Here is a 14,490-nt window from a genome sequence, read left to right as displayed (position 1 = left end):
TGGTGAGAAGCTAAGTTGTTTTATTATTATTATTATAAATATAATTACAGATAAATTGAGACCATTTTTGATATGTGACAAACATACATTTCCTGTGTATAGCACACAAATAATACATAATGTATTCCACACTTGAACAAATGCTTTTTAAAACTTTAAAAGTTAATATATTAGCTTATTAAAATTTGAATACAGTACATGTTTTTGGTCATGAGCTCTTTGAGTTTCTTCTCATGGCCCACAAGATATTCAACTCCATGTCACTATTTTCCTTGTCTACAGTAGTGATATACAGTTCATCATACACTTTTAAAATAAGACTGTTTTATATATAACTGTGTAATGTGGTGAGCTTACATTACAAAAAGTATATATAAAAGTACATATAAAGATATGTAATTATGCCTTGACTCTATCCATAAATGACTTGAAGCAGGTAATACATTTGCTTTTAAATGCTATTTACAACCTGGACTCTTGAATGATACGTGAATTTGAAAATGAAAAATATGTTTTCCAGACTCAAAATGTTGATGTCTTAACATTGTTTATTTAAAAATTTGATTTCCAAGTGGGCAACACTACATTAGAAAAAGATTCAAGGGCTATGCCATAAAATCGCTTGTTTTCCATAGTCATTCTGAATTTAATGCTATAAAAAAGATGCTACTTGGATTTTTTTTTTCTACACTGACTATGATCCAAGTTATTAAAGTTTAAAACCATATGAAAGCCTTTATGAGGATCCTGAATTATATTTCTCATTAAAGAAAAGAAATGGCTCAGTGAGTCATGTCTCTAGACTTCAGTATAAGAGAAAGCAGAAGGCCATTGTCAGTCATTTGGAAAGTTAAAACTCAGCACTTAATGTGAATTTAGATGAGTGTAGGAGAGGACTTTTATGGGCTTGTGTTCCTCTGGGCATCCTGAGGGCAGTGAGGACACAAGACTTCTGATCTTCTAAACAAAAATCATTATCAAATGGATTTATTAAAGAGCTAAGCAGAACAAACTGCAGTCATATGTGTGTAGCTACAGTTGGCTTCCATGGGAATTATAAACGGCTCTGAGAACACTTTCAATTGATTCAGAATAAAACAATTTAAGGCTTGCAACAAATGTACAAAAAACTAAAAGCAATGATTAACCCTGACGTGAAGAATCTCTGTTACATTTGCTTGTACAATTTATGTACTTTGTTTCTTTTTTAACCCTCTGTTTAAAAAATCCAGCATTTTCGTCTGAAAGAAAAAAGAAAATATAGGCTCTTGGCAAATGCCTCTGAACAAATGAAGAAAAGTGATGGGGCCACTTCTGCAGTAGCTTTCCATCAGAGATAATGTTTTATCTTGAAGCTAGTACATCTATTTTTAAAGCTCATTTACCTCCCTACACACTCATGATTTATTTGCATATTGACACGAAATCTGGCTTCATCATCCATCATCAATCAGACAAAAAAAGTCTATCAAGCACCCACAGGATGCACAGATCTGTTTTTGAAATGGTGTCGTGGTGTTAATCTGTCCTAAAACTAGGAGTACTTTTTTTAAAAGAAGCTATAGTACGTTGAGAAAGAAGTATTATCATTTTTCTGGGAGGAAAAGTTGCTAAATACTGCAGCAAACTCCTCACAGAAGCCACAAAATCACCTCTGAAGTTTTTTAAGGAACAACTCCCTGAAGTCTAGAATTTATGAGACCAGCAAATGTAAAATTTTCACAACTCTAACACACACCTATCTAGGGCTCAGTGAAGACTTGCATCAGATTTATATGTCTTATTAGGTTTAATCTTAAAAGTACAACATGAAAAAACCTAGAATGTTTCAAATAATCTGAAATAGCAATCCTATGACAGTTATAACAACTGCAATTTCAAACACCAAGGCTTGCATAACTTCACAATATAATCATCTCAAAACATGTGATCAAAAACTTTGGGTAGGAGCTTCTTTCATAAATTCTTCGAGGACAGCTACCACACTTTTGGCTTCGGGCATTTCTTCGTGTTCCACTTTAACAATCTTCAAAAGGATATCTCCACTACCACAGTTCTTTAGGAACATGTAACATTTAAACAAAGCATAATGATTCATTTCTGCCTGCCGGATAAATCTCTTCAAATTATTTGTGTCTTGTATGGCCTAGAAAAAGATTACCCAGTTAAATGTGTGTTTAGTGAGATAATAATGAAGCCTGAAAAAGATCTCCTATCCAGCTGAGAACTCAACATATGTTACTGAAATGTTTGCTTTTTATTTTTGAATATTTTCATCATTTTTATTGCTAATATGCTTTGCCCTCGGTAGAACAAAATCTTTTACATATATAAAGTAAAAATACTTTACAAATCTCCTAAATAAGGTGACAACATGCCTCCCCACCAAAATTTTGAACCCTTAGGCATGGAACTCCTTTTTTTGTGCTTTCCAACTAAGATATGTCACGAATTACAAGACTGAAGTCCTTGAAATATAAGCAAGCATTCAATCCAATTAACTGGATATGCAATGGTACGTATGCAGAAGCCACTGAAAAATACAGATGGAATGCCTTTTGAGGATTCTAGTTCGTGTTTGTTTTTAAAAACTTATTTTAATTATTGTGAATAAGGCTTATGGTACAAAATAGATACAGAATAATGCAAATTTATGGTTAAGACCCGGACTCTACTGACAATTAGGAAACCATAAACAAGACCAAAAGACAACCCTCAGAATGGGAGAACATATTTGCAAATGAAGCAACTGACAAAGGATTAATCTCCAAAATTTACAAGCAGCTCATGCAGCTCAATAACAAAAAAACAAACAACCCAATCCAAAAATGGGCAAAAGACCTAAATAGACATTTCTCCAAAGAAGATATACAGACTGCCAACAAACACATGAAAGAATGCTCAACATCATTAATCATTAGAGAAATGCAAATCAAAACTACAATGAGATATCATCTCACACCAGTCAGAATGGCCATCATCAAAAAACCTACAAACAATAAATGCTGGAGAGGGTATGGAGAAAAGGGAACCCTCATACACTCTTGGTGGGAATGTAAATTGATACAGCCACTATGGAGAACAGTATGGAGGTTCCGTAAAAAACTAAAAATAGAAATACCATATGACCCAGCAATACCACTACTGGGCATATAACCTGAGAAAACCGTAATTCAAAAAGAGTCATGTACCAAAATGTTCGTTGCAGCTCTATTTACAATAGCCCGGAGATGGAAACAACCTAAGTGCCCATCATCGGATGAATGGATAAAGAAGATGTGGCACATATATACAATGGAATATTACTCAGCCATAAAAAGAAACGAAGCTGAGCTATTTATAATGAGGTGGATAGACCTAGAGTCTGTCATACAGATGAATTAAGTCAGAAAGAAAAAGACAAATATCGTATGCTAACACATATATATGGAATTTAAGAAGAAAAAAAAATGTCATGAAGAACCTAGGGGTAAGACAGGAATAAAGACACAGACCTACTGGAGAACGGACTTGAGGATATGGGGAGGGGGAAGGGTGAGCTGTGACAGGGCAAGAGAGACGCATGGACATATACACACTAACAAACGTAAGGTAGATAGCTAGTGGGAAGCAGCCGCACGGCACAGGGATGTCGGCTCGGTGCTTTGTGACCGCCTGGAGGGGTGGGATAGGGAGGGTGGGAGGGAGGGAGACGCAAGAGGGAAGAGATATGGGAACATATGTATAGGTATAACCGATTCACTTTGTTATAAAGCAGAAACTAACACACCATTGTAAAGCAAATTATACCCCAATAAAGATGTTAAAAAAAATAAATAAAATAAATAAAAACACCAATAAATAAATAAATAAATAAAATAAAGATATTGTTTACATATAAAGAATGACAGGTAACATCTTTCATTAGTATTGCCTTTACAATTTATAATGTCGCTATATCACAGTGGATAGATTTGCTCCATTGAAATGTGTCTTTTTGTTTGTTTATTTGTAAATAGTAAACTAACATGAAAAAATGTTCAGCCTGAATAATAATTAAAGACAGATTTGAACAGCTATGGAGTGCCAGTATTAAGTTAATAAAAATAAATAAGATTGATAAAAACCTGTTGTATTAGGTTCTGCATAGAAAACCCACACACATTGCTGGCCATTCTGTAATTTGTTCCTATTTTTCTGAAGTGCAAGCTGGCAATTTGTAAGAGGAACCAAAGCATTCAAACCCTTTGACTTGGTAATCCCACGTTAGGGAATATACCCTAAGGTAATAATCCAAATGAAAAAAATACGATCCAGCAATGCTCCTTCTGCATCTCCCTGAAGAAAACAAAACACCTATTCAAAAAGGTATCTGCACCCTCACGTTCCCTGCGGCATCACCGAAGAACCCAAGTGTCCACTGACGGATGAGCAGACAAAGAAACTGTGGTATATATACCCAGTGGAATACCACTCAGCCATGAAAAAGAATGAGATCCTGCCATCGGTGACAACGCGGATGGACCTCAAGGGCATCATGCTAAGTGAAACAAGTCCGACAGAGAAAGACAAATACCACACGATCTCTTCTACATGTGGAATCCAAATATATATAGAGTTAAAAAACAAAAAAACAAAAAAACAAGCTCATAGACTTCAAGAACAGACTGGTAGCCACCAGAGGCAGGAGGTAGGGAGTGGGAGAAATGGGTGAACTGTTTTGGTTTTGGTTGAAATAAACTGAAATTTTTAAATGCAAATAAAAGGACTTCCCTGGTGGTCCAGTGGTTAAGAATCTGTCTTGCAATGCAGGGGACGCTGGTTCAATCCCTGGTCAGGGGACTAAGATCCCACGTGCTGTGGGGCAACTAAGCCCGCGCGCCACAACCAGAGAGCCCGCACGCCGCAATGAAGAGCCCACGCTCTGCAACTAAGACCCGACACAACCAAAAAATAAAAATAAATAAATAAATAAAGCAAATAAAAACACTGATATACCATCGTCACCCTGTCAGATTAGCAAAGATGAAAAGTTTAGGTACCCAGTCGTCACTGGGTACGGGAAAACTGGCACTGAGGATTCTAGTTTTGAGAATGACATCATAGCTATAAAGCAGATTTGTTACTCAGTCACCGGTACTAATTACAGTTCAGACAAAGACTATGCGTGGCACTCGGCACACAGCCAATTAGTTACCTTTAGTTTAAAGTTCTCCAGGACTTGTCGAAAAAGAAAAGGGTTACCTCCTTCAGCACCATTCAAAAAAGCCTGCATCCAATCCTCACAAAACCGATTGCTTCCTATAAAATATTTTAGAAAAATAAATAAAAGTGAAATCACAAGACATTTATTCTTCCTTTCTTTTTATTTATTTTCTTTCTTTCGCGGTACACAGGCCTTTCACTGTTGTGGCCTCTCCCACTGCGAAGCACAGGCTCCGGATGCGCAGGCTCAGCGGCCATGGCTCACGGGCCCAGCCGCTTCGCGGCATGTGGGATCTTCCCAGACCGGGGCACGAACCCGTGTCCCCTACATCGGCAGGCAGACTCTCAACCACTGCGCCACCAGGGAAGCCCTATTTTCTTTTTTTAAATTGAGGTGTAATTGACATATTAGTTTCAGGTGCACAACATAATGATTCAATATTTGTATACATCAAGATATTCTTTCCTCCTTTATAAAAACTCTTATAATGCATTATTTAAGACTTCTATAATGGTCTAAAAAAACTTAACTCACCACCTGGTTAAGAAATACCAAAATGGTTGAAGTTCCCGTGTGCCTCTTCCCAATCGCATCCCCTTCCTTTCCCATCAGAAAGAATTATCATGCCCATGTCTTTCTATAAACTTTTGCCACATACTTTATCTATAAGCCCTATATAGTATTATTTTGCATATGTTAAAACTGTATTTTTCTTTAACGGCTCTTGCATTATATAATACATTTGTGTGCTATACTGAGACATATAGCTCTAGTTCACTCATTGTCACGGCTATATAGTATTCCATTGTATGAATAGAGCAGTTTATCAATTCTCCTGTTGACAGACACTTAAGTTGCTTTCAGTTCTTTGCTATTTCAAACAGTGCCCTTATGAACATCTTGTATTTGTCTCCTTGTGTACATGTACAAGAGTTCTCTGTATACCTAGGAGAAGAATTGCTAGGCATGACATGATTTCCACGTTTCTAGAACTGCTATTGTTTTTGGTGATTTGGGGATAAACATGTAAAACTGCACAAGACAGGAAGGATAAGTTTGCATCATTTGTTCTCAGCGCAAAAAAGGAGATTCACAAGCCTGCTCCCGGGGTTGTTGGCTCACCTGCATTGTGGAACTGAGGCTGGGAGCTACTACAATCGATGATCACAGACTTATGCTGCTCCTCCGTCATGGCCATGCACAAAGACGTCATGGTGCCTTCGTGAATAAGGCCTTGGAGACTGGCCACACTCAGAAACCTGCCACACACACAATCCTTTTGCACAAACTATATTATAGGATGGGAGGGAGGAAGCAAATTCATTCTGCATTGGGAGTGGGGGTGGGTGTTAAAAACATAAACATCAGGCTTGCTGTGGAAAAGGCTCTCTCTTTGCAAAACTGTTCTTTACCTGTGAATGTCTCTCTTTGTTTTTTCATCTGATTCTTTAACCTCAACAGGAGTATAACTCAGAGCCTATGAGAGAAAAATAAAGCCTAACTGATACATGTATTCCAGTTTTCCTTGTTGCGCAGCCACTTGTGACTAAACATCACCTCCCCCAATAACCACCACGCTAGACGATGCTTGCTCGGCACTGTCCGGGAGCTCTCCAGAGCCTTGTTCAGCTGTTGCTGTTCAGATCACTAATCCTTGTTCAGATCACTAATGGTCTGAAATCTGGCTTCACCACCTGGGCTTGTGGGGCCATCCAGCCTCAGCTGCATCTACCTACCACATATTTACATGAAAAACCTGGCCATTTACTCGAGCCTACCCCATTGTCTAGATATTTTAGTGAATTTTTCATTTTTTATTTGGACATTTTTATATAGGTAAAATCCCTTTTGATTTCCATTTTCCTTCTCAAATTATTTTGGAAATTACACCTCTTCCAGATCACTTCAAAGGGTAATTATTTTAGGGAGTTCCCTGCTGGTCTAGTGGTTAGGATTCGGGGCTTTCACTGCCGTGGCCCAGGTTCAATCCCTGGTCGGGGAACCAAGATCGCATAAGCTGTGCAGCGCGGCCAAAAAAAAAAGGTAATTATTTTAAAACGTTTTATCTTATTAGAAGACTCAGTATTTGCAATTCTACCTTAGTAGTGTAACTTTCTAGATCTGAATAAATAGAGTGTGGTCTATCCTAATGCAGGCATTGTCTGAATGAATATTCAGGGGGAAGGTAATGTTCAGAGAAAATAAGTATGTCTTTAAATAATCCAAACTTGGCCAAAGTGATTCTCAATTAAGGAAATGCTTTTGTTTGGGCAATACTTACAGCATGTAGCAGAAAGGTAAGCTGCTCCTGAAAGAGATGAACCACCCTTTGGATTGGGCATACAACATCCTCAAACCAGCTGCTCAGGTAGGACTGTACGTGGTTCTCCCCACCCCTTTCCTAGATCAAGAGAGAATGTCATTTGCTTTGATATCAGCCTTCACCTTGGACTTAACATTTTCTTCATGATACTCTTGACAGTGAAAAGAACTGGGGACAGACACCTTCTTTTAAGCTAACACCACAAATTTTAAAAAAGGAATTGTGATATAACTTTGCTGGGCTTGTTGGGCAGAGTGGGGATTAATTCAGTACTGCATTTCTTAAAAACACACTAAGAAATGCGTTATATAAAATGAAGAGACTGAATTAATAGGGTTCCATGCTATTTCTTCACTGAAAGGAGTTGGGGCATTTACATGTCAATCTCCTCCCACTGTACTGTGAACTCTTGGAGATACTCTCTTAATAATCCTCATCTCCCCAGCACCTGGCACAGCGTCTGAAATGTCCATGGATGAGCTTATAAAGTGCCTGTTGAATGAAAGAATGCAGATAGTTCGTTCACACTCGAAATGCGAACAGGGAAGGATACAAGTCATCGCATCAAAACACTCAAGCCCACTCCGGGTGTCAGACACGCTGCCAGGAGCTCATTTGGCTTCCTTGGCTGTGCTGCTCCCTGGGGCTGGAGGGAGAGCTCCAGCCTGGGAGAGCAGCTCCCCCTAGACTCGTAACCCCGGCTCACTCCTATGCTATCCTTTCCCCTCCTGCAGTGTCTTGTAAGCACATGCACAAGTGAAAGAAAGGAATTATTACCACGTGTAATGGGGAGTAAATTTTAAGAGTTATGACTTTACTGCCACCAACCAAACACATAGTTTTTAAAAGGTATGGATAAAGGAATTGATACGGAGGTATCTAATTCATAAAAGATCGATTAATGAAAACTGGCATGTTTCTAAAAATCTTTGAGGTTGAGTTCAAGGACAGTCATCCCATTGCATAGCATGTCTTTGGTGCCAGAGGCTTTGTGGGCCATTAGTTCTGACCAGAATATAAATCTTATGTGTCTAGAAATTGGGAAAAGAACGTCATCTTCCTCGCTTGGCATGTTACTATATACCTTTGAATTTAATTGAATTTTTCATAGATGCAAAACTTCAGAAGCAGTCTTGTGAAACATACAGCACTTATACGACTATGTTCCCTGCTTCCCTTAACAAGCACCTTTCTTTTTTTTCCTTCTTTTTTTAAAACAAATCCATTTAAAATTAATTTATGTATTTTTGGCTGCGTTGGGTCTTCATTGCTGCACGCGGGCTTTCTCTAGTTGTGTGGAGTGGGGGCTACTCTTCATTGTGGTGCGCGGGCTTCTCATTGCGGTGGCTTCTCTTGTTGTGGAGCACGGGTTCTAGACACGCGGGGCTCAGTAGTTGCGGTGCACGGGCTCTAGAGCGCAGGTTCAGTACTTGTGGCACACGGGCTTAGGTGCTCCGCGGCATGTGGGATCTTCCCGGACCAGGGCTCGAACCCGTGTCCCCTGCATTGGCAGGCGGATTCTTAACCACTGCACCACCAGGGAAGCCCCCAAGCACCTTTCTTTTAGCCCGCAAAGTAGCACATTTTCAGAATTTCTAAGTGTTTGTGTCCACCTGGATGATTTGACAAGTATAGCAGTCGCATAATGTTAATCATCTCAGTCTTTAAAAATATTAACGCAGGGACTTCCCTGGTGGTCCAGCGGTTAAGACTGCACGCTCCCAATGCAGGGGGCCCAGGTTCAATCCCTGGTCAGGGAACTAGATCCCGCATGCCACAACTAAAGATCCCGCGTGCTGCAACTAAGACCCGGCACAACCAAATAAATAATAAATATTAAAAAAAAAAGAATGAAACTCTTTTAAAAAAGATTAATGCAATCATCTTACCTCACAGTTCATGTTATTTTTCAGCCCTTGAATATACTTGTCCAATTCAAGCCTGAAAGTATGTTCTTAAGGAAGCAATAAAGGATGAATCAAGAAAGGGTTTTATTTCTCAATAGGTAATATAAAAATCTCTCAAATAACTGTCAATTAAAACAAGCCAAGACAAACTGGTCGTACGGAGGTCTGAAATTGGAGTTAATGCATAAGAGGTAGAAAACCTTTGCGGACGTTGCTAGTAATAATCCTCTACTTGCCTGCCAACACTTTCCTTCCTGATACCCTCAAAGACCAAAGAAAGGATATAGCTCAAGTCCTTTTTCAGACCCTCCTAAAAAGCAGACCACATACTCTGAACAGTTATGTTCAGAGTCTGTTGTTGTTTGGGAAAGCAGTTTTTCTTGTTGGAAAAGGCAGTAATAACAACCAACTCGGTAACCTGGAGTTCTAGAACAGAAAGAAAAAGGTTAAATGTGTTATTTGGATAACTGATGCACGTAGTTCTGTAGACTCCTCTGAGCCCTGGCATCCTTCTCTGGCAACGCCATTAGATTGCTCAGTAGGTCAGAGCTTCCCAGACTTCTTGGTTTACTTGTAGCAACAGAGGAAAATGAACGTATACCATAATGGGCTTTAGCTGAAGCAGCACCTAACAAACATGGAATTTCTTTGAATTCTCCTGTCTTATGTGAAAAATTCATGCAAATTTCACTCTTGTTCATAGTTTTTCCATGTTCACATAAATATAATCATCTTTTCTCCCTCCCCTAAACCTTCATGAATCACTGAAGCTCCAGGCAGATGTGAAGTGTTTATCCGATGGCCTTATCTTTGGTATGTGGCCTCATACTCCTGAGAGGACTTGATGCCAATATCATGGTCTGAAGTGAACTACAATCAAGGGGTGTAGTAGAAAGATGGCTGGAATTCAACTGAGGACACCTATATTTAAGCCTGAATTCCATCAATGTGACCAGCCTTGGGACCTCAACTTCTCTGAGTTTATTACTTCATCTGAAAATGGAAGTAAGAGTATCTGCTTTATCACCCCTTTGCAAGGAGAATGGCATTGAAGTTTGTGAAAGCCCTTTACCACTGTAAAGTATACAGTTATAGTTTTGGTAATGAGCTCTTCTCTTCCAAGTACAGGACTAAATATGTACACCGAGGAGGCAGAGTCTCTGCCGTTCAGTTAATTCCATTCCACAAAAATGTGAGGCCCAGTGCTCAGCTGCCAGGGAACAAAGATGAACTTTGCAGGTCTAGTAGGTACTGATCTTTTGGAGTTTCTCACCACTTCTCATATTTAGCTCAGAAATAAAATCCCAGGATACAGCACATTTTATACTTACCTCAGCTCCACAGATGCAACATTACCCAGCCCTTCAAAGACTGCTCCCTTAGAAAGACGCTTAGCAATGAAACTGCACAGCTCTGGCTCCAATTCAGATGGTAGATTAGTATCCGCCAAGGAGAGGCTTGACAAATGAAAGACACACGTTCCTTACCAGTGGACTCTGCATTTACACCCCGCAAGTCAGACAGGACATCGCTAAAAGCCCTCACTAAGGACTCGGCAAAGCTTTCTATCTGACTCCTGTTGGTGAGGCTTCTAGGAATGTATATCACCAAGTATGATCTACCTCATCCATTTAAAATAGTTCTCTTTCCAGCTCATTCTCTCTAGTATTATGACTCCACTGGGACCCCCAAGCCACTGACCTTATATCTTTTTCACAGCAGCCTCAAGTTTCTCATCCTCATCTTCTTCCTCCTTACCAAGCTTAAATTCCAGTCATTGTAATCACACCCCTGCACACATTCTCATTCAACCCCCCTTTCACCTCCCGGTACCTACTTAGCAAAACTTCAGCCCTGGTTAGTCCAGCTCTCTACCTACTCTGCATCTGCACCTATGCAGCTGAATGTGGTTGGACAAAAACCCATATCCACAGTGTCTAGTCTCATTTTAAATTAATGACCACTAGGAATTTCCTGGCGGTCCAGCGGTTAGGTTGGTGGTTTCACTGCCGTGGGCCCGGGTTCAATCCCTGGTCGGGGAACTAAGATCCTGCAAGCCGTGCAGCACAGCCAAAATACATACATACATACATACATACATAAATGACCACTAGCCTCCAGTGGGCCCTACTGCTGCCCAGCTATCACATTTCCTGGTTCACTCATTCTCAACTCTTTGAGATCTCTATTTTTCTTTAAATTAATTAATTTTGGCTGCATTGGGTCTTCGTTGCTGAGCGTGGGCTTTCTCTAGTTGTGGCGAGCGGGGGCTACTCTTCGTTGCAGTGCGCGGGCTTCTCATTGCGGTGGCTTCTCTTGTTGCAGAGCACGGGCTCTAGGCACGCGGGCTTCAGTAGTTGTGGCTCGCGGGCTCTAGAGCACAGGCTCAGTAGTTGTGGGACACATGGCTTAGTTGCTTCACGGCATGTGGGATCTTCCCAGACCAGGGCTTGAACCTGTGTCCCCTGCATTGGCAGGCGGATTCTTAACCACTGTGCCACCAGGGAAGTCCCTCGAGATCACTATTTCATGCCTCCTCTTCTTTCCTCAATCCTCCAACTACCTACTACCCATGAATAAACACACCAGCTTAGTGATCATTTATGAGCTAAACATAAACACTTCAGTTTGGTTGAGATTAGAATATAAACAGAAACTATAAATTGAATATGCAGGAAGAAAAGCTTTTCTGTCATCAAACTTCCCAATATAAAATATAAACCCAGTACGCCTCACATCTTTGGTTTCATGTTATGGAAAATTTCAAACATATAAAAAGTAGAGAGAATAGTATAATGAACCCACATGTACCTACCACCCAGTTTTGACAATTATCAGCTTATGGGCAATCTTGTTTCACTTGGTGGCGGGGATAAATTTGGAGATTGGGATTGACTTTTACACACTACTATATACAAAATAGATAACGAAGAAAGACCTAGTATATAGCACAGAGAACTCTACTCAATACTCTGTAATAGCCTATATGGGAAAAGAATCTAAAAAAGAGTGGTTATATGTATACATATAACTGATTCACTTTGCTGTCCACCTGAAACTAACACAACATTGTAAATCAACTATACTGCAATAAAAATTATTTTTTAAAAAATCTTGTTTCACCTGTACTCCCATGTTGTCCATACCTCCCACTTCCCAGACTTATTTTGAAGCAAGTTTCTGGAATCATATTATTTCATCCCTAAATTTCTCAGTAGGTATCTCTAAAAATGAGGACTTAAATATATATATATATATATATATATATATATATATATATCTCCACAGTTCTATTACAGTACCTGAAAAATTCCTTAAATCATCCATCATCCAGTCACTCAGTGAACATAATTTTGTTTTATACTCCACTTTGCATCCAACAAGTGTTGAGGTTCATTCATTCATATATATGTATATATAAGTATATATTAAATATCTACCCTGTGCCAGGTACCACTCAAGGTACTAGGTAGGGAGACATCAATGAACAAAAGAGACAGCAATCGCTGCTATCCTGGAGTTTACACTGTAGCGTGCAACGAGGAGCTATGAAAGGGTATTCAATGCGGGGGGGAAAGGAGGATTTTAAATTTCTTGATACTTATATTGAATATTTACTGGAGTTCCAATCAAGAAGCTCAGATTAACTGTGTGGCTAATCACCCTGGGGCTAATCACAAGGGTATTTGGATCTGCCCCAGCCTTGACTAAATGAAGTAATAAAATCAAGATGAGGTTCCTAGGGGAGAGGTGGGCTTGATGGTTTGACTCAGGGAAAGCTGCGTGGAGACAGGGTACCCACTGACATCTGCAGGCCAGAGATGCCCTTAAGAGAAAAGCACATACGCGGGATATGGCCAAGCTGTTTTTACCTGAAATCATCACCAGAGGGAGTTTCTGCATTTGTGCCACTTGGGCTTCCATCATCACTGTCCGCTCGCTGCTGTGCCAATCTGCATGCCGCAAAAGCAAGTCAGCTATCAACTTATGGGTTCTAACTCAAGCGGAGTATGGGGCCCCACCCCCCACAAGCAGGATAGGGGCAGTCAACTAAAATGCTGCAAGGTAGAAGTGCTTGAATCCTCCACTGCCTCCATTGACAGGGAAAACCCATAAAACAGCTCTGACAAGAGCTCCCTCTCTCTCCAGGCCACTTAAGGGGTGGAGGAAAGGCTAAATTAAACATCCAGAAGAGTCAAGGAAATTTACTCTTAAAAACAGACTTTACAGGGAATTCCCTGGCGGTCCATTGGTTAGGACTCGTAACTTTCACTGCTGAGGGCCTGGGTTCAATCCCTGGTCGGGGAAATAAGATCCCCCAAGCCACGCACTGCGGCCAAAACAAAAACAAAAACAGACTTCACAGGGCCAGAAGAACCCCAGGAAGTCTGCTGGGGCAGAGGGAAAAGAGGCAACAAGGACAGAGGGTAACTAGAAGGTGGGCGTGGGGGTAGGGATGGCGGGTTGGGGATGGAGGAAAGTGGGGAGACAATGACAGGAAGGACAGGGGATGGGAATTGACATTATCGAGCGTGTGTGGCACTGCGCTAAACAAAAGGCAGGGGCGACAGGAAGGGGCTGGAAGATGTTAAGGACAGAGCGCACAGGCATGGGAGGGCCAGGCACAAAAGTCCAGGATGGGGGCCCGGAAGTACCGCGTAAGGCGAGGAGGGCCCTGAGGGCCAGAGACCTTGGCTGGGAGGGGAGAAGACGGCGTTTGAGAGCCGCCAGGCTGCGGGACCTGGGGTGGGCTGCGGGGCCGGGCGGCGGGGCCGAGCGGTGGGGCCAGGGCGGGGCCACAAGGGCGGTCGGGCGCTGCACCTGCTTCCGCGGTAGCTGTAGAGACAGTAGTAGCTGCTGGGCGGCGGCTCGAGTCTCCGCTCCTCCGCGGAGCCACCCTCCTCGCTGCTCTCTAGCTCCTTTTCATCCCCATCCAGCGATTCCTGCAAGGAAGGGAGCATCGCGGCGGCCACTGAATGGCCCTGTGTCCCCGCCAAACCGCTCCCCCGCTGCCGTACAGTCCTCGGTGGCCCGGCTCCTCCGGCTCCCGGCCCTCGCGTATCTGCGTTCCGCCG

At 41.3% G+C, this 14,490-nt stretch overlaps 1 protein-coding gene across 1 annotated transcript; it reads right to left on the bottom strand.

Annotated features, from left to right (window-relative positions):
* CUNH17orf75 (chromosome unknown C17orf75 homolog) lies at nt 1-14,490 on the bottom strand. Its single transcript, XM_027130308.1, has 10 exons — nt 14,237-14,490; nt 13,288-13,368; nt 10,747-10,872; nt 9,701-9,841; nt 9,398-9,455; nt 7,467-7,586; nt 6,598-6,662; nt 6,308-6,444; nt 5,177-5,280; nt 1-2,146 (listed from the first exon to the last, which is right to left on the bottom strand). Exons 1-10 carry the CDS (start codon nt 14,374-14,376, stop codon nt 1,931-1,933), a joined length of 1,188 nt encoding a protein of 395 aa, XP_026986109.1. The 5' UTR covers nt 14,377-14,490; the 3' UTR covers nt 1-1,930.

Source organism: Aethalodelphis obliquidens, unplaced genomic scaffold (assembly GCF_003676395.1).
Source record: "Aethalodelphis obliquidens isolate GAN/ISIS:26980383/991018 unplaced genomic scaffold, ASM367639v1 scaffold38, whole genome shotgun sequence".
Lineage (NCBI taxonomy): Eukaryota > Metazoa > Chordata > Mammalia > Artiodactyla > Delphinidae > Aethalodelphis > Aethalodelphis obliquidens.
Note: the sequence above shows the minus strand (reverse complement) of the source record. Positions and strands in the feature narration are given on the sequence as shown.

Coding starts and splice junctions, on each gene's coding strand:
- CUNH17orf75 (XM_027130308.1), bottom strand. CDS start 14,376: ATGCTCCCTTCCTTGCAGGAATCGCTGGATGGGGATGAAAAGGAGCTA. Junction 13,369..14,236: donor TACAGCTACCGCGGAAGCAG/GTGCAGCGCCCG, acceptor TGCGGCATGCAG/ATTGGCACAGCAGCGAGCGG. Junction 5,281..6,307: donor GCCTCAGTTCCACAATGCAG/GTGAGCCAACAA, acceptor AATATTTTATAG/GAAGCAATCGGTTTTGTGAG.